The sequence below is a fragment of the Dromiciops gliroides genome, chromosome 1 (genome assembly GCF_019393635.1).
Source record: "Dromiciops gliroides isolate mDroGli1 chromosome 1, mDroGli1.pri, whole genome shotgun sequence".
NCBI classification, from domain to species: domain Eukaryota; kingdom Metazoa; phylum Chordata; class Mammalia; order Microbiotheria; family Microbiotheriidae; genus Dromiciops; species Dromiciops gliroides.
In genome coordinates, this window is record NC_057861.1 from 504,330,553 (window position 1) to 504,349,576 (window position 19,024).

The 19,024-nt window shown below is 39.5% G+C and overlaps 1 protein-coding gene across 1 annotated transcript in view; it reads left to right on the forward strand.

Annotated features, from left to right (window-relative positions):
* The window catches only part of DRC3 (dynein regulatory complex subunit 3), an 85,126-nt gene that overhangs the window by 48,702 nt on the left and 17,400 nt on the right, over positions 1-19,024 (forward strand). Inside the window, 5 exon segments of the mRNA XM_043978563.1 lie at positions 9,491-9,612; positions 9,918-9,930; positions 11,697-11,764; positions 17,876-17,994; positions 18,448-18,461. Coding sequence (XP_043834498.1) covers positions 9,491-9,612; positions 9,918-9,930; positions 11,697-11,764; positions 17,876-17,994; positions 18,448-18,461 — 336 coding nt within the window.

Here is a 19,024-nt window from a genome sequence, read left to right on the forward strand (position 1 = left end):
TGTTCTCAGATCTCACAGTTCCAACTGACTCCCCTCTCCCAGCCCCTATCTCTAAAGATATTCAACTTGAATAACAGAAGGAGTCACTCAGGTATTTCAGCATTGTTTTGTAGTTGTGTTAAATTTTAGAAGGATGACAGGCGTTAAAAATGTATCTTCGGTTTATGTTGGGAAATTAAAGAAAATAGAATAAAGAATAAAAGAATATCCATTGTTGGGACCCTAGCTAGGGTCAAGGGATTCTGCTCTGAGAAAAAGAGACTGTCACTAACATCTGGTCTCAACTTAATTGCTGCTATCCTGTGCCCAGCCCTGTCCTTTCTTCTTGAGTCTCGAGTATTGAATTGGTGAGCAAACTCCCCCAACCCACTCAACAGGGACTGGGCTTCTGACACATGATGGATTCCAGACAAAATTAATATGTAGCTGACAAGTGGGGAGACTGAGCAGAAGTAAAAATGCTGTTAATTGGCAATAAACTTAAAGGAGACAGTGAGAATTTGACAAGCAATAAACTTTTTTTTTTTTTTTTAGTGAGGCAATTGGGGTTAAGTGACTTGCCCAGGGTCACACAGCTAGTAAGTATTAAGTGTCTGAGGCCGGATTTGAACTCAGGTACTCCTGACTCCAGGGCCGGTGCTCTATCCACTGCGCCATCTAGCTGCCCCCAAGCAATAAACTTTTAAACTAACTATACTGGGGCGGGGCTGGGTACTTCCAGACCCCATCCTCAGAGGTTTCATCTGACTCAAATCCATAATCATCTCATACACTTTCAAGACATATTTCAAACCAAACATTGGTGATTACACAAATGAACAACCACAAAAATAAAAGAGTACACCATAGGGTTTTGTGTAGAAAGTGATGGGGGAGGGGGAGGGATGGACTTTACCACCTAAAACAGGCTACAGACATTGGATATAAGAAAGAATTCTTCATGATTTACATTTTAGGTTGTTGTGTTATAACATCCCTTGTGGGTTACTCCCCCAAAATTGCACTTACACTGCAAGGTTGGATATTCTGTGGATCTGTCCTTCTAAAACAATTGTTGAGTTCTCCCTTTACAGTCAAGTGGTGGCTATGATTAACTGAGAGCAAAGGCATTTACTAAGATGACATGGTAAGAATATTATTTGCAAAACATTCCCTTCAGAAGCTGAGACACAGTCTCCCACAGCATGAGTGGGAAGAGTGGGTAGAAACATAGAATATAATGGTGGTTGGGGGAGGCTAGGTGGCACAGTGGATAAAGCACCGGCCCTGGATTCAGGAGTATCTGAGTTCAAATCTGGCCTCAGACACTTGACACTTACTAACTGTGTGACCCTGGGCAAGTCACTTAACCCCCATTGCCCTGCAAAAAAAAAAAAAGAATATAATGGTGTGAGGCATAAATGTTAGGAAACACACAGAACCAGCACCTCTGGTATTGAATGTCTCTGTTGTCTTCATGGAGTCACACAATGCCTCTTCTTGGGTACTGCTTAGCTGATTCTGGGGTTTCTATCTTCATCCATAGCTCAACTCTAGAATCCCACAGCTAGTTCTCCAATGAATCCATGGTTAGCTCTCTTCTCTGCTGCCAGTGGTCAAACTCTTTGAAGCTCTTTCTTCCTCTGTGCCTGGGAGGTTGGGGAGGGGCACAAAATCACACTTCACAGAGCTACTTCTGACCTAGAATGACTTCAGAAACTCATGAACTCTCTTTTTAAGGGTCTGCTGAAGTCGTGGACAGTCTTCATCTAGCCAACAGCATTGTGCATCCAATTAATTAAGGAAAACTACATTTATAGACACACTAACTGATTCTTAAGGAAAAACTGTTTCACTGATGTTAAAATGTATTTGCATTTCATTAATGCACTAATGCATTACACTCAGCTCTCTGACCCTTGCTTTCAGTTAGGGAAGCAGTAGAAATCCATTGGTCAGAGATCGACTACCCACCCCAACCCTCAACAGTTTTCTGGAAGGGATTAGATTTAATGCTGATAAGGAGACAGAATATCAAGGAAAACAGAGGCATACCATCCTGGGGGAGAGTTAAGCTTGATTAGTGGACAGAGATCTGGCCTCAGTGCCCTGGGTTGAAGTCCAACCTCTGTCATGTATGTAGACTACATGATGCTTGGCAAGTTACTTGATCTCTCGGTAGTCAGATAAATCCATAGGACGATGAGTACCCTATACCAATGAATCACAGGTCTAGTCTGCATCCCCTATGAAGTTAGCCCTCTTGAATATGGTTCTACATTCTTTGCAGTTCTCTGTTGGCTGCCTGCTTTTATCAGGGTTGATAAATAGGTGCAGGTTAGGACATTGGCAGACCAGTAGAGGTTTTATGCATATTTGCCATACATTTATAATGTTTTTTGATCCAGAAAGGGAATCATTTTCAAACAAGGCAATTACAAAATTAATATTAATATAAAAATTACACTAAAGACTATAATCAATAATATTCTCAATAAAAGTAATAAAGACTATATTAAGGTATGATTCTGATTGCTCTTCGGTGTCCTTTTCCCGTGTTACATTTTGGGAAGGCATGTTAGAGTGGCATTGATCTTAGAGAAGATGGGCAGGTTTATACTCAATGGAGTAACTCCATTGTCTAGTTCCCTAAGGCCTACATGTATAATACGTGTTATATAAACACATATTCCACTGGGATAATGGCAACTCTTCTGGGGTCCTCTGGTGGGCTGATGGACTACAGTGTTTTTTGTCCTTTGTTCCCAAAGAGGGACCATGACATCAGGGGTGATGTCATGACCTTGCCTGAATTGGTTTTAAGTGAGGCAGGGCTATGTAAGGTCACCAACTTCTCTCCTCTAGAGCCATCTGGGTCTAGTGGCAAGAATATATCTAGATGACTGGAGATGACCCTGGACATTTAAGGTAATTGGGTTTAAGTGACTTGCCCAAGTTCACCACAGCTAGTAAGTGCTGAGGGGAGAGTTGAATTGAGGTCCTCCCAACTTCAGGGCCGAGTGTTCCTATCCGTTGTCACCTAGCTGCCTCCTAGGCTCTATTATTACTTTAGCAGGAAGTTAATTAGGCTCAAAGACATTAATATTGATTTTTAAAAGAATATAAACAAATTCTATTGATATAATGCTATAAAGGACACTTCACATATGTGTTATTTGCATTTTGTTGCTTACCGGACAATTATGAGAAGCAGGTGCTACAAGCTATAGGTGAAGAAAATCAGGACCAAGAGGCTAAGCAACTACTGCGTGGGTGCATGTGTGTGTTAGGGAAGGTAAGCTCTCAAGGTTGAAAAAACTGTTAACCTTTGAAAGCTTGAAAGCATTGGTACTAACACTTGTTTCTGCTTTCAACAGTTTTCCCTGTAGCTTGGCTCTAAATGTTTTTAAAAGGTTTTTGTATTCTAAAGGTTCAGAATTATCCTTGCTCATTGGTTGTTACAGGAGACACATTTTCAAACATTAGGACTTTCACTCATTCTTTGCATTTATATTGGGAGCACACAAAACCCTTAAGACTATTTACTTTCCATTTTTGAAGTTGTAGCTTAGACATTTCAAATCTATAGCATTCAAAATTCTTATCCAGGTCACACATGTAAGTACTGTATCAGGGCATTTAGGCGTGACATTGTCTGCAGTGTTCAGAGAAAAAAAACACAAGCACACATTTTTATTTTACAGGTATTTTCAAAAGCTTTAGAACTCTGAAGTCATTTAAATTTGCTGATCGTTTAGCAGACCATACTTAATTATTTACATTCTTATAGTTCTATCTTCAAAATTGGCATATCAATTTACAGAAACAAAAATAAATGTTCTTTGGTCATGTTGGGGGAACAATTAGCTAAAAATTAATATAAAATTATTCTTCTACAAAATTAGAATTAAGTTATATAACTATGCACATGATGAACTTAAACAGCTTCTGATGATAAATATCTATTACCACAATTCTGGCTGTGTTAGAGCATAACCACATATGTTCCTCATTTTGAGAGACAGAGACAGAAAGACAGAGACACAGACAGAGTAGGACACAGACACAGAGAGATATGAGAGCCAAGTGCAGACACAGAGAACATGTAAACCTACATCAGAAGAATTCATATACAAATTCCTCAAACATCTCAATTCTCAGTTTAACAGTCTACAGTGAAGCATGTCCAAAGAAATTCCACCATGAAATTGGCATAAAAGTAGTCATACCAAGCCCTAAGTATCCTATTGCAGCAAGCTGGGGATAGGGATATGATTGAGGTGCCAGCTACTCTACATTTCACCTTCTTCTCAGAGTCTTTCCCTCCCCGATGAGAACCTCATCTTCTCAAAGGAAACCTCATGTCTTCTCAAAGCTATAAGCCAGAAGACCAAGATCCTCTCTCAAGCTCTCGTCAATTCCATACAGCTGTGGAGCACTTGATCTCCACTAATGAGGAAAGTCTGCAGATGACCTTTGAGCCAGTGGATTACACTTTTGTGGGTGTGTACTTCCCCTAAACGAAGCCCTTGTAATGCATATGCATAATTGACGTGTAACTTGTTTTTCTCTTGAGCTACTCTCTGAAAGTCATTTCTATAATATTTCATGCCTTTCTCAGGGTTCTCCAGTACATTTAAGATGTAGGGGAGTCTCTGTTTCTGTCACTGGTCCAAGGTTCTGCTTATTGTGTTCTCCCCTTTTAAGGGTAATTAGACAGCACCTCAGTTTCTATTTAACCATTTAACATCTGTTTAGCTTACAGAAGAATATATACTTGGGGCAGTTAGATGGCACAGTGGATAAAGCACACAGCCCCTGGATTCAGGAGGACCTGAGTTCAAATCTGGCCTCAGACACTTGACTCCTACTAGCTGTGTGACCCTGGGCAAGTCACTTAACCCTCACTGCCCTGCAAAACAAACAAAAAAGAGAATATATACTTCAAAGATTATAGCAAAAACATATGAACACTTTCCTCCAAAACCTCAGGGATATAACTTCCCCCTTGGTCCTCTATGAAGAATTGGGGATTAGGCTCATAGCTTTAACTCATTTTCCTACATAGCATTAGTCCCATTAAATTCAAGTCCAATAGTCCCCTTGCTAGCTTCTCAAGACAGGGTTGGACACAACATTCAGTCTGGAATCTGGAGTTCTAAGATTCCATGGCTTGAACTCCCAGGTTGGGGACTTCACTCTCTGCCATAGCATTGAAAAGGACAAAGGGAACTGACCAAAATCCTAGACCAAAACACCAAGCCCATTCTTAGGGGTCAACAGGCCCAAGACGGGGAGCCTCAGGCTATCCCCACCTTACCACATGGTTTTACCTCATATAAGTCTTTCATGCCTAGATCCAAATGCAGGAAAAAAAAACTGTGTGGTCAGGTAATTTTAAAGATGTAGACAATTTTGCAATGCAGACAAGCATGAAGTAGGCTCATGTAGGATGTCCAAGCATATGTTTGTTTTTTTTCTTTTTGGTGAGGCAATTGGGGTTAAGTGACTTGCCCAGGGTCACACAGCTAGTACGTGTCAAGTGTCTGACGGGCCGAATTTGAACTCAGGTCCTCCTGACTCCAGGGCTGGTGCTCTATCCACTGCGCCACCTAGCTGCCCTGTCCAGGCATATGTAAGTCTTCCTGTCTCCCAGGAGAAAGTTCCAAGTGCCTTCCACATGAGTGACATCATTTAGGTGGTCTGGGCTTGCACCAAATCCCATTAGACTAGTAGACACTCGCCCTGTCTAATTCTGTACCTTGTGTCTATCACCTATCTGTCAGGAGGCACCCATCAGTGCCAGGAGCACGGATTTGGAGTCATACTCACATTTCATTTTTTCTGCTTTGCTGCTATTTTTTTACTTCTGTGATTTTTTAAAGGGGCATTCCTCCAAGAAAACTTTGCAAAGGTTGCAGCTCTTAAAGATGATCATACTTCAGTGACATTAGAGCCATTTCAGTGGCTGTTGGGGTGGAATCATTTTCACTGAAGGGCAAAGGAAAAATGTGGTTGAAAATGAAAATAGCTCCAAGAATTTACAACTATTGCTGCAAATATGCTAATTAATCCTCAGAAACAACTTGTGCTGCTGTTATTCAGTTGTTTCAGTCATGTCCAACTTGTCATGACTCTACTTGGGGTTTTCTTGGCAAAGATACTGGAGTGGTTTATCATGTCCTTCTCCAGCTCATTTTACAGATGAGGAAATTAGGGCAAATAGGCTTAAGTGACTTGCCTAGGAAGTCACACAGCTAGGAAGTGTCCTGAGGCGCAGATTTGAACTCATAAAGGTGAGTTTTCCTGATTCTAAGCCTAGTTGCTCTATCCACCGCACCACCTAGCTGCCTCCAGTAGGATGTGGTACCATGTTTTATCACTGGTTCTTTGGAATCATGGTGGTCATTGATTGATTAATCAAAAAGTCATTGATCAAAGTCTTTCAAATTGTTTTTCTTACAAGGCTACTATTATATAAATTGTTCTCCTTAGTCCTGCTTCATTCTGCATCCAGTTCATACACAGTATCTTAGATTTGACTGAATGCACCTCTTTCATCATTTCTTACATTACTTATATACTATAATATGCCAAAATATACCATCATTTATTTGTTCAGCCATACCTCAATTGATGAACAATCTTTTTTAGTTTCAGTTCTTTGCCCTAAAACAAAATAGAACTACTATAAATATTTTTTGTACACACAAGGTTTTTCACTCTGATATGTTTGAGGTACAGGCCTTAGTAATAGCATTGCTGGGTCAAAGAATATATACAAGGGGGCAGCTAGGTGCTGCAGATAGAGCACCAGCTCTGGAGTCAGGAGGACCTGAGTGTTCAAATCTGACCTCAGGACACTTAACACTTACTAGACTGTGTGACCCTGGGCAAGTCACTTAACCCCAATTGCCTCACCAAAAAAAAAGAAAAAAAAGAGTATATACAGTTTATCTTTTTCATCATAAGTTGATCAAAAATAATTTGGATAGTTCACTTTGTGATAACAATGCTGTGTGTATGCTTCTCCTGACACCAGACTCAGAACATCTGACCTTGATCATAGGAATAAAGTTGAGTTTAATTAGTTCTCTGTGAATTGAGCACTGGATTTGGTGTCATACCCACATTTCAATTTTTCTGTTTTTGGCTGTGTTTTTGATTCTATGATTTTTTAAAATGGGAATTTCTCCAAGAAAATATACAAATGTTTCAGCTCTTAAAGATGATTCAACACTTCAATGACCGTTTAGAGCCATTTCAGTGGCTGTTTGAGGTGGGATCACTTGCACTGAAGGGCAAAGGAAAAATGTGGTTGAAAATGAAAAATAGTTTCAAGAAACTTACAACTATTGCTGCAAAAATGTCTAATTAATCCTCAGAAAATAGGCAGACTCTGAGAAACTGGGCAATCTGCAGGGTTGATATTGATTCCCCTGCAGTGTGGCATGGGGCTTCTTAAATTTGGAACAACAGCAAGAAGACCTTTTTAAAAATCTGCCTACCTGGGGCAGCTAGGTGGCGCAGTGGATAGAGCACCGGGCCCTGGAGTCAGGAGTACCTGAGTTCAAATCCGGCCTCAGACACTTAACACTTACTAGCTGTGTGACTCTGGGCAAGTCACTTAACCCCAATTGCCTCACTAAAAAAACAATAAAAAATAAAAAATCTGCCGACCTGGGGCCAGCTAGGTGATGCAGTGGATAAAGCACCAGCCCTGGATTCAGGAGGACCTGAATTCAAATCTGGCCTCAGACATTTGACACTTAAGTAGCCGTGTGACCCTGGGCAAGTAAGTCACTTAACCCTTATTGCCCTGCAAAAAAAAAAAAATCTGCTGACCACTGTAATGAAGGGGAAAATGCTTGTCACGGTGAAGACAACACAAAGATTCAACTTACATACAGTTAATTTATACAACACTGCAAGTGTCTGAGGCAGGTCTTTCTAAGTCTGAACTCAGTGCTCTAGACCCTTCTTTACACACTCTGGAGAAGAGACTTATGGGGCACGTGAGAGGGTGAATTCAGCAACCCAACAAGCAGCACTGTGCTAGATGCTAAGGATACACAAAACATGAACATATTTCCTGTGCGTTGAAGAACTTTTGTTCTACCACATTTATATATTTGAAGTGTTGTCCTGTGAAAGAGATATTAGGCCTGTTGTTCTTGGCCCTGTCAGGGAAGAATGAAGAATGATAGATGGAAACTGATGGGAGATAAATTTAGGTTTGATGCCAAAAAAAAACCAGCCACCAAAAAAGCCCAGAACTTCCTAACAATTAAAGCCTATCCCCAAAGTGTAAGTATCTCGGGAGATAATGGATTTGTAGCTTCTGCAAATCTAGTACCGTGGCCCCAGATTGGAACTTCTTTCCAGAAATGACCAAGGTAGGTTTGGCTCAATGAACTAAATAGAGAACTTTTCGTACAGTAACTGTATAATGCCTTTCCCCCAACACTACAATCCCAAGCGATCTCTTATCCTTCTTCAAATTCCCACGCACTCTCTGGTTTTTTTAGGGCACTTACCACCTTAAGGCTTCTATTTTGTTAAGTGGTTTTGACCACTTTTGTTACTCCTAGAAATAAATTCCAAATTTGAGGAGATGAACGATGTGTATTGCACATCATAGGCACTTAATGGACATTTGTTAACTGAAATTAGTTCACTTGGGGCAGCTAGGTGGCACAGCGGATAGAGCACTGGCCCTGGAGTCAGGAGTACCTGAGTTCAAATCCGGCCTCAGACACTTAACACTTACTAGCTGTGTGACCCTGGGCAAGTCACTTAACCCCAATTGCCTCACTAAAAAAAAAAAGAAAGAAAGAAAGAAAGAAATTAGTTCACTTTCCACTCCAGCGGATTTCACACAATGAAATACTAAATCAATTCTCTCTTTTATAACTATGGAATTCCAATGTAAGATATGCTTATGTTATAGAAGGCTGGCTACCAATGGCTAGGAACCAGTTTTAAACACAGCCCACATCACATAATAGTTGTACAATTGTTCTAAATCACTATGACTCACAGCAATCTGCCTTGGGTTCTGAATTCCTCTTAATATGTAGGACAATAGGGTTCCTAGACTCATAGATTTTGAGCACTGTTGAACAACTGTCGCTTATTTCTTTTCCATTATTCTCTCTGTGTAAATCTTGCCTTTCACTTGAGGTCATAAATTCAAAGCCAGGAGTTCAGCCCTTCTATTTCTTATGCCTCTGGCACAGTATTTGGGGCTCATAATACTTATTAATTAATGTTAAATTAAAATGGACTAGGGGGCGGCTAGGGGGCCCCATTGATAAAGCATCGGCCCTGGATTCAGGAGTACCTGAGTTCAAAATCCGGCCTCAGACACTTGACACTTACTAGCTGTGTGACCCTGGGCAAGTCACTTAACCCCCATTGCCCACAAAAAACAAACAAACAAAAAATAATAATAAAATAATAAAAAAAAATTAAAATGGACTGGAAGGTTTAATTCATATCTTTGTTTTAGCTTTTACAGTCCATTCGAAATGCAAGTGACATACAACATGTGGATACTAAAATGACTGAATGTGCTGAAGAAATCAGTCGGTTTTGTTTTGATGTACTAATGACTTTAGAAATGCAGTTGGTGTGAACAGTTGGCAGGTAAGGCAAACTTTGATTATGCAATATTACCTTTAATTGGGGAGGTAAAAAAGTTGATCTCATGGAGGAGAAGGCAGCATTTGTTATCAATAGTCCAAAGGAGCACACCAATTTCTCCCCCACAAAAAGTAGTGGGAGGGGGGCAGCTAGGTGGTGCATGTGGATAAAAGCACCAGCCCTGGAGTCACGAGTACCTGAGTTCAAATCCGACCTCAGACACTTGACACTTACTAGCTGTGTGACCCTGGAAAGTCACTTAACCCTCATTGCCCAGCAAAAAAAAAGTAGAGTGGGAGGATGGAGGTGGGGAAACTTAGTAATTGTGTCACCAAGGTCAGTGACAGCTGCAACACTTTTTGAGCCTTTGCCAAATACTCTGGGCATTCCTGTATTAGAGGTCATAGGACTGACATGGAAGCTGAGAAGGCCAGAAAGAATCACAGACATCAGGACAGCTTCGAAAATGATGTTAAATTGATTATATATGTTAAAAGAACAAGCTGTTCATGATAGAGAGTTGCAGTTTCATAGACAGATCATCTTTTCTACTAAGTTTATAGAAATGCCCATTTAGTGTTCAATTTCAGAATAAATAAAATTAACGTCAAATAGTGGTACTTACAAGTCCCAGTGGTCTTGTAAGAATCTGGGCACGTTATTGAAAGAAACATAAAATGCTAAATGTTTCTCATTGACCTGCTATTATATGAAAAGAAAATCAGAGTATTCTCAGTGAGGGGTTTTGAATTCTAAAGTGTTTTATCCAGTTAATCCTATCTTTCGAAAATATTCTTAATAATTCTGATTTCGGAACAGGGTTTTAGTTTTGGTTTGGTTGTTGGTTTTTGCAAGGCACTTGGGGTTAAGTGACTTGCCCATGATCACACAGCTAGTGTCAAGTGTCTGAGGCCACATTTGAATTCAGGTCCTCCTGAATCCAGGCTGGTGTTTTATCTACTTCCTACCTAGCTGCCCCCTGGAACAGGTTTATTTTTGTTTTTGTTTTTGTTTTTGAAAATAAAAATGTTTAATTGCTTTTGAACTTTTTCATATATGCAGAGAGAAGTTCATGATTACCTCATATAGTTTTTTAGTTGTGGTGGAAAGAGAGTTATTTTAATATTAAAGGCCTGAAAAAATGCTCGGGCCACTTCATCTTGAGTAAGAATAAAAAGTAGAACTTATCTTTAGGGATCTAAACAAAGCTACTTTATAATTCCAGCTAAAGTTCCAAAATCTAAAAAGAACAATATAAGAAGCTTACAATTAAAAGCAAGTGGTTAAAACGAGAAATTACAATATTTAAAATCTATTAGAGAGCCAGCTAGGTGGCGCAGTGGATAAAGCACCGGCCCTGGATTCAGGAGGACCTGAGTTCAAATCCAGCCTCTGACACTTAAACACTTACCAGCTTGTGTAACCCCATGCCACGCAAAAAACAAACAAATAAATAAATAAAAATAAAATAAAATCTATTAGAGACACTAGAGACTTGTGATTTCACAAAGTAAACATGGGTGTCATAGATTGAAGTAAATTGATGGATTGAGCAGTTTGGTGGTACAGTGGCTGTCTGGAGTCACGAAGATTCCTCTTCCTGAATTCAGATCCAGCCTCAGATGCTTACTAGCTGTGTGACCCTGAGCGAGTCATTTAACCTATTGCTCAGTTTCTTCATCTGTAAAATGAGCTGGAGAAGGAAATAGCAAACCACTCCAATAATCTTTGCCAAGAAAATCCCAAATGGCATCCTGAAGAGGTCGAGACATGACTGAACACAGCTCAGGTGAGCTACTATTAAATCGAGTCTCCATATTTAAAATTGTACCTTAAATACTATATGGATTTCCCTGTCACTTGAATAGCAGATGATTATTTCCTGCAACATAGAAAGCATATGCAACACTCCAGAAATAGCTATTTTTGTAATAAAGAAAAATATTTTAGGTGAATTTCTAAAGGCTCAATCAAGATATCAAACATGTTATTAGTTGTGTTTCTTTCACCTTGCTTCAGGGGTTGAGTTGGTATCTAACGATTCAAGTTATATTGCTCTTTGTCCTTTACAGGAATCTATAAATAACTTTGAAAGGAACATTATAGACATAGTGGGAGTATTTGTGGAAAATGTACAAGGCTATATCCTTTCAATAGTGTCTCTTCCATTGCTTATAGATGAAATGATAATATGTTGCTGGAATCTCTAAGATTACTCTTACAGGTATGATCATTAAGTTAGCTTAAGAGTTGTAGTTTTGGTATTGGGGGGATACTACTGGTTTTATGGGGTATGAAGTTTTTTAACATTATTGGAAGTTATATTTTCAAATGATTTATAGAATTCTTCAAAGGAGTTATAGTGGGAAACTAGTTGTATCTAAAAATGACCCCTATTCAGAACATATTTAAATTTTTCTCTGGGAACTGTCTATAGAGCAAGTGGCATTCCACACAAGAACTAATTTAATTACTTTTTATAGGTATACCTCATTATTGTTTTTAAAAAATATTACCAATACCATATTCACCAGACTTACAGTGGTGCACAAATTAAATGGAACAGCAGAATAAATAAGTATAATATTAATTTTCACTGATATAAAAGTAAGCCTGACAACTTTTTTACATCTTAAATGCAATATCTTCTCCTTTTGCTGCATTCAGTTGTTTTTTCTTACATTAAGTTCACAAGGTTCTGACACCTTCTTTAATTCTTCATCATGAACCCACATTTGTATGACATTGGAGAATAAGCATAACTTTAGTAAATAGTCAATTATTCTAAGTCTAGCTTTGATTGTAGGCCAGAGGTTTTCAATGAGGTTTAAATCAGTTTGAGTTCTCAGACTATTGAAACATTCTTCTCTCTATCTCTTTGCTAAATTTCTTTTTCTTTTCTTTTTTTCTTTTTTTTTTTGTGGGGGCAATGAGGGTTAAGTGACTTGCAGGGTTAAGTGACTTGCCTAGGGTCACACAGCTAGTAAGTGTCAAGTGTCTGAGGCCGGATTTGAACTCAGGTCCTTCCTGAATCCAGGGCTGGTGCTTTATCCACTGTGCCACCTAGCTGCCCCTAAATTCTTGTTTTGTTTTGTTTTGGTTTTTGTTTTTTGTTTTTTGCAGGGCAATGGGGATTAAGTGACTTGCCCAGGGTCACACAGCTAGTAAGTGTCAAATGTCTGAGGCTGGATTTGAACTCAGGTACTCCTGAATCCAGGGCCGGTGCTTTATCCACTGCGCCACCTAGCCACCCCCTGCCCCTAAATTTCTTACTCTTTTGAGATATATGTGTAGCATGATGCAAAGTTGTATTGTAATATCCTATCTCTATTTGGGGATTTCTATACCTCTATAATAATTCTGTTCCTGAGTATGTCAGTATATTCCATAATGGTGATAATATCTACCACAAAAACATATTTTAAGAAAATCACTTTGGCAGCTGTTTGTGAGATAGATTTCAATAGGGAGAAGAATGAGGCAGGGAGACCAATCAGAAGACTATTGCAATGCTCTAGTTAAGGTGATGAAGGCCTGAGATAGGTGAGTGGAGAACATATGAAAGAGATGTTGTAGAGAAAGAGTTGGCAATTGAGTGGTTAATATAGGATGAGTTAAAGAGAAGCATCGAGGATGATGCTGAGGTTGCAAACCTGTGAAACTGGAAGGATGCTGTGTCCCTGGCCAGTAATATGGAAAGTTGGAGACTTTCACACCAGTAACTTCTGTGATGCAGCTGTAGGTGTGAGCATACTCTCTAAGAGCTACAACTTTTGCACATTTCCTTGAAATAATGTCTACCCTTAAAAACACATGATTAAAATCACAAAAGAGCAATGACACACATTGTATAGCACAAAATCCATCATTCAGCCAACAGGAAACTGGGAAGACCAGCTCAATATGTTTCACCGAGTAAGGTCAAAAGTTCAGAGTCAGCCTAGCATCAATAAGCACACACAGGCATGGCCATCTCTGCTTCCAAATGAAACTATATTCAAAATGATTGCTCGTCCTACCTAATCTGTGCACCACTGTAGCTCCAAAAGACTTTGGACCTATTTCCAAAAACCACACAACTACCTCATGGGCCAAAGATTTGTCAAAATTAGCCATTCCATTTAAAGTGCCAGATGGACTCCACATGGTGAACTTTTAGAACATAAGCAAGACCTGCATGGGGATGGACACTTATGATAGTAGAGCTGCGACACTGGAATAACTCTTAAATTTGATGAGTATTTGGGAAAATTTAGACATCAGCTTATTAGGGTAAAGATGAAAAATTCTAAACTAGAGTGTAAGTCTCTGAAGTCTAAATGTAAATGGTTATGTTTTACTTCAGATGGCTTATAATTGGTATACTTCATGCTGCTGAAAAAAAAAAGGACCATTTTGTATCTGTTCCAAGAGTGACTATCCCTTCATTAATACAAGTAAATTCCTACCTTCTGAGACTGGTCCGGAAAGACTTTTCCTAGAGAAATATTTTCTTTGTCTTGCTTATTTAGGAAGACAAATGTTTATACTTAAGCATTTTACAGAGAACAGAGATAGTAATTCCTTTGTATGAGAAATGGTTTGTTTGACTGAAGAACTAGAATGTTAAATGCTAGCGGTCAACACATTCTGAGGCAATATTATTGCAGAAGGCCTTTGATATAAGTTTATTGGGCCTCAGGGTACCATGTTATTTTGTTGATATTGAATGTTATTTCTATGTTGCAGTCAGTGGTTACATTTAAAAGATGGTAATGAGAAAAAGAAGAAAAACCTTTCCTTCAGACTAGTTTTTTGTACAAGAACTAGAGACCTCCAATAGAAAGGGCATTAACATTCAGGCTTATAATTTAAACTTGAAGATAGGGTGGTTTGTGTTTATAATTAAAAATACATTATTTGGGCGCAGCTAGGTGGTGCAGTGGATAAGCACTGGCCATGGAGTCAAGAGGACCTGAGTTCAAATCCAGCCTCAGACACTTGACACTAGCTGTGTGACCTTGGGCAAGTCCCTTAACTCTCATTGCCCCCCCCCCCAAAAACATTATTTGCACTTCAGAGCCTGAGAGATACCATGGAAAAGATATGAATATGGGATAGGACTTTGGACCTACAAGATCCCAGCTGTCCCTCAAGGGCTCATTTCTGGATCCTTTTTCTCCATTCATCAGTCAACAGACATTCATTGAATACCTGTTATGTGCAAGGCACAGTGGTAGGCATTGGAATATAATGTAGCCACTAGGGGGATGATGTCTGATACAGTTTTCTGTTTAGATAGGATGTAGTCCCTACCTTTGGAATTTTTAATTTGGCTACTCTTCCCAAAACTGTGCTTTTCTCTCCCCACCAAGTGGTTTCCTATTCTTGAGTCACTGCCCTAAATTTACGGGTATACTGGACCCAGCTTGTACTGAAGTCACTTGTTAAGTTTTAGTATGAACATTTACACCTCAGAATTGGGAAACACTATAATTAGGACTTGATTTATTGTCTTGTTGATTGTCCAGATTTAAGAAAGTTATGGAGAAAATGTCAATTTGCAGATTATATTTAAAAGTAATGTCATGTATATATATATATATATATTTTTTTTTTCTCTTGGAGAGCTGGTTGTGGGGAGAGAGGCAGATCCACTTTAGTTCTCTGCCTTTTAGGCAGTTTATAAAAAAATTATGACTAAAGCAATAATTGAGTTTCTCAACTTTGCTTGGAACCCCAGTTAGGAAAGATTCTAACACTTTTAGACAGAGGTGATGGGCTTCCTTTATCTTTCTCTCTGTACCAGTCTCATGGCCTGTTCCCTTGTAGCCCCCTATATTTGCAGCTAAAGACATACAAATCACAAAATAGTTTTATAGGAAAGAAAATCAGGAGTCAGAAATAGTTTAAAGAAACTTAGAAATCATTTAGAAAATTCCTCAAGGAGGAATGGAGTTAACCTCAGTTGGCCTTTCTGGCCACATCCCTGTTCATTGAGTTTGAAGAGGGGGTGGGGGAAGAAGGTCTAATTGCTTCTCCACCCCCAGTTTTTTAATTATTCAAGGCTCACTGGAGTAGCTCTACATCCCCCACCATCCTCGTGTGCCACAATGTTGCTGCCACCACTCTGCCTCTCTATTTCAAATTTGCTACTCTAAGACCTTTCCTCCTTTGTGCACGGAGTTCTCTAAGTTCTCAGGTACCTTCCCTTCCAGGGGAGGAAGAGTTACAAATAAAGGCATTTCCAAATAGATGGCAAAACACAAAGAATGGATTGTATATGAAACCAAGAATCTCTATTTCATACCAAAAAAACATATAATGAAGGGGCAGCTAGGTGGCGTAGTGGACAAAGCACTGGCCTTGGATTCAGGAGGACCTGAGTTCAAATCCAGCCTCAGACACTTGACACTTACTAGCTGTGTGACCCTGAGCAAGTCACTTAACCCCCATTGCCCTACCAAAAAAAAAAACCAACCATATAATGAATTCCTTATGTGACTTTTAAAACTGTTCTGGTGCTCTGTGCTTTCTTCTGAACCTCCTTCTGTTTTGAAAAAACGTCCCAATGCTCTTTCTTTCCAGCATCACTGTTGCTAACATCCCTTTTCCCTCCTACACCCATCCCTTCTTCCAATTAAAAACCTAGAGGAAGAAAAATCCTGACATAACAAAGCATAGTCCAGCACACAGTGGCCATAGCCAATGACGCGTATTTTTTTTTCAACACTGAGTTCATCCCCTTTCAGTTCAGAGGTGGGGAACATGCTTCATCATAGTTATCCTGGAGCTGTGGTTGGTCACTGCGTCAGTCAGTGTTCTTAAGTATTTCACCTATGAATGGCTTTCTGGGCCACACTGAAGAATGTATATTTTATCCTAGAGATAGGATAAATAGGATGTTTTCAGTTCCCGGTGAAACTTCTTGAGCAGTGAGGTGAGATCAGATCTGTGCTTTAGTGCTAGATTATTTTGGCAGGCCTGTGAATGATAGATTGGAGAGAGGCAAGACTGGCAGTGTGGAACCCAGCTGGGAGTCTTTCCCTTGAGGATCTTATCTGTTACTCTCTATACAATGATCACCTCCACACAAATGATGCCCACATCTATCTCTCCAGTCCTGATCTTCCTCCTGAACTCTGTTCCTGCGTTGTCAACTAACTGCCTGCTGGATCTCTCTGGGATGTACCGTCAGCATCTCAAATGCATATGTCTAAAAGAAAATGTATTGATCTGAATAAATAAATAAATAAAATGTAATTGACTTAAACCTACCCTTCCTCCAAATTAAGGATGCCACCATCTTTTCTATTCATATAGGCTCCTATCCTCTGGGTAATCACTGACTCTTCTTTTTCCCTCCTGCTTGTGCCTCCCCAACCCCGTGAACTCTCCCACATATGTCCACTAGTCTCTATTTAAAGGGCTGTCACCCTTTTCCAGTCCCCCATAACTTCTTACCCAAACTATTGTATTAATCCCCTGATTGGTCTCCCTGCTTCCGGCCTCTCACCTCCCCAATCCCATTCACCAAAACTACTCCAAAAATATCTTCCTATGTAACACGACTGTTCGTGACGTGCACCCCCCTGACCATGTGGCCCCCAAATGCCTCACAAAACCCACACTCCCCAGCCTGACAGTTAAACCTCTTCACAGTCTGCCTCCAACCTACCTTTCCAGCGTTATTTCATGTTACTCTTCTTCAGGAACTCATGTATTTGGGGCAAACTGACATACTAGTGATTCCCTGAATTCAGCGTTCATCTCTTTATGCATTCATGTGAGCTGTTCCTCCATGCCTGAAATGGATTCTCTTCTCATCCCCATCTCTCAGTATCCTTGTTGTCTTCCCATACTCAGCTCTGGGACTTCCTCCTCCATGAAGCATTCTCTCATATTCCAGTTGTTACTACTCAATCCCAACCCAAATCACCTTGTATTATACTTATTTGTGTATGTTAGCTCCCTTCTCCAAACTCCTTGAGAAAATAGATTGTTTTGTATTTATATCCCCAGTGATGCACGAAGTGCCTCTTTTATTAAATGCTGAACCATGTGCTTCTATGATTTTCCTTTAAAGAACAGTATTTCAAGTTCAAAGCATTTTAACGGAGGACCAAGCCTGGTTGAAGTGAGTAAATCTCCTTTTTAGGGACAAAAACATCCCTCTGAAGGAAACTATTGCTTCTCTCATCGTTGTCAGGTATAGTTATATCAAACCATTTGTATTATGATAACCTGGTCTTATTTGCTTAACTTATACTCTTACAATGGCCCAGTGCCGTGATCTAGAAAACCATCACCATGAGAAACTTCTGGAGATCTCCATAAACACCCTGGAGAAAATTGTCAAGAGTGAATTTGATGAGGACCTGCCAGATGATTGTCCGAGCGGTGAGGCTTCCAGTTTCATAAAGAGGTTACGGTATTATAGATAATATGAAAAGTCCCATTTTACCATCTGTGTGGAACATGGTCTTTTGACACTGATAACAGAACAAAGCAAGTTGTATTTATAAAAACTGGGTTGTAAATTACTTAAAAGAATAAAAGGAAAATATATTTAGAAGCACTGGACTAGGCATGAGAAGACTTTGTTTCTAGTCTTGGTTCTACTATTAACATGTGTTGTGACCTTGGGCAAGTCACTTACATTTCTTGAGTCTGTTTTCTTCTCTGTAAACTATTCAGCTGGAATGGATAAGCATTTCCCAAATTCATTTGTCTGTAGAATGCTTTGGGATGTAAAAAATATTCATGGAACCCATAAAGGCCGGTTTGGGGCCATAAAATATTCTTAGGATTAAAAAGGATCAGGGAAATTTTGGAATAAAATAGAGGAAATTAGGTCTGTCTTAGAGACCCAAATTGCCATAGATTATATGTTATGTATACACATATATTAATGTTTCTATAAGAATATGTATTTTACATAGTAGTATTTTGATTATGCATCCACATACTCATATGAAGAGAGATGGTGTGGCATACTAAGAGCCTGCCATGAATTAGGGATACCTGGTTTCAATCCTGCCTCTTACACACACTGACCTTGGCCATGTAACTCACCCTCTCAGTATCTTAGGCAACTCTCTAAGACCAACCTGCACTGGCAGAGTTTCTTTACAGGGATTTCCTGTCCTAAACCAATGAAATCATAGGCTCAGTCCCTGCATAATATAGGTTTTATATCTAGTATTCAATGGAAAATGTTAACATCATTTTCACATGGAAACCTCATGCATGGCATACCAAAGCTCTGCGGAATATGGTTTGTGGGACATTGAACTGGATAATCTCTAACATTCCTTGCTGCTTTGAGTTTCTATTTGGATCTTATTTTTCCCAAAAGAATGCTATGGATGGCAGGTTCTAAGGCATTGTTCCTGCCCCACCCCAAGGCCTATTTAACTGT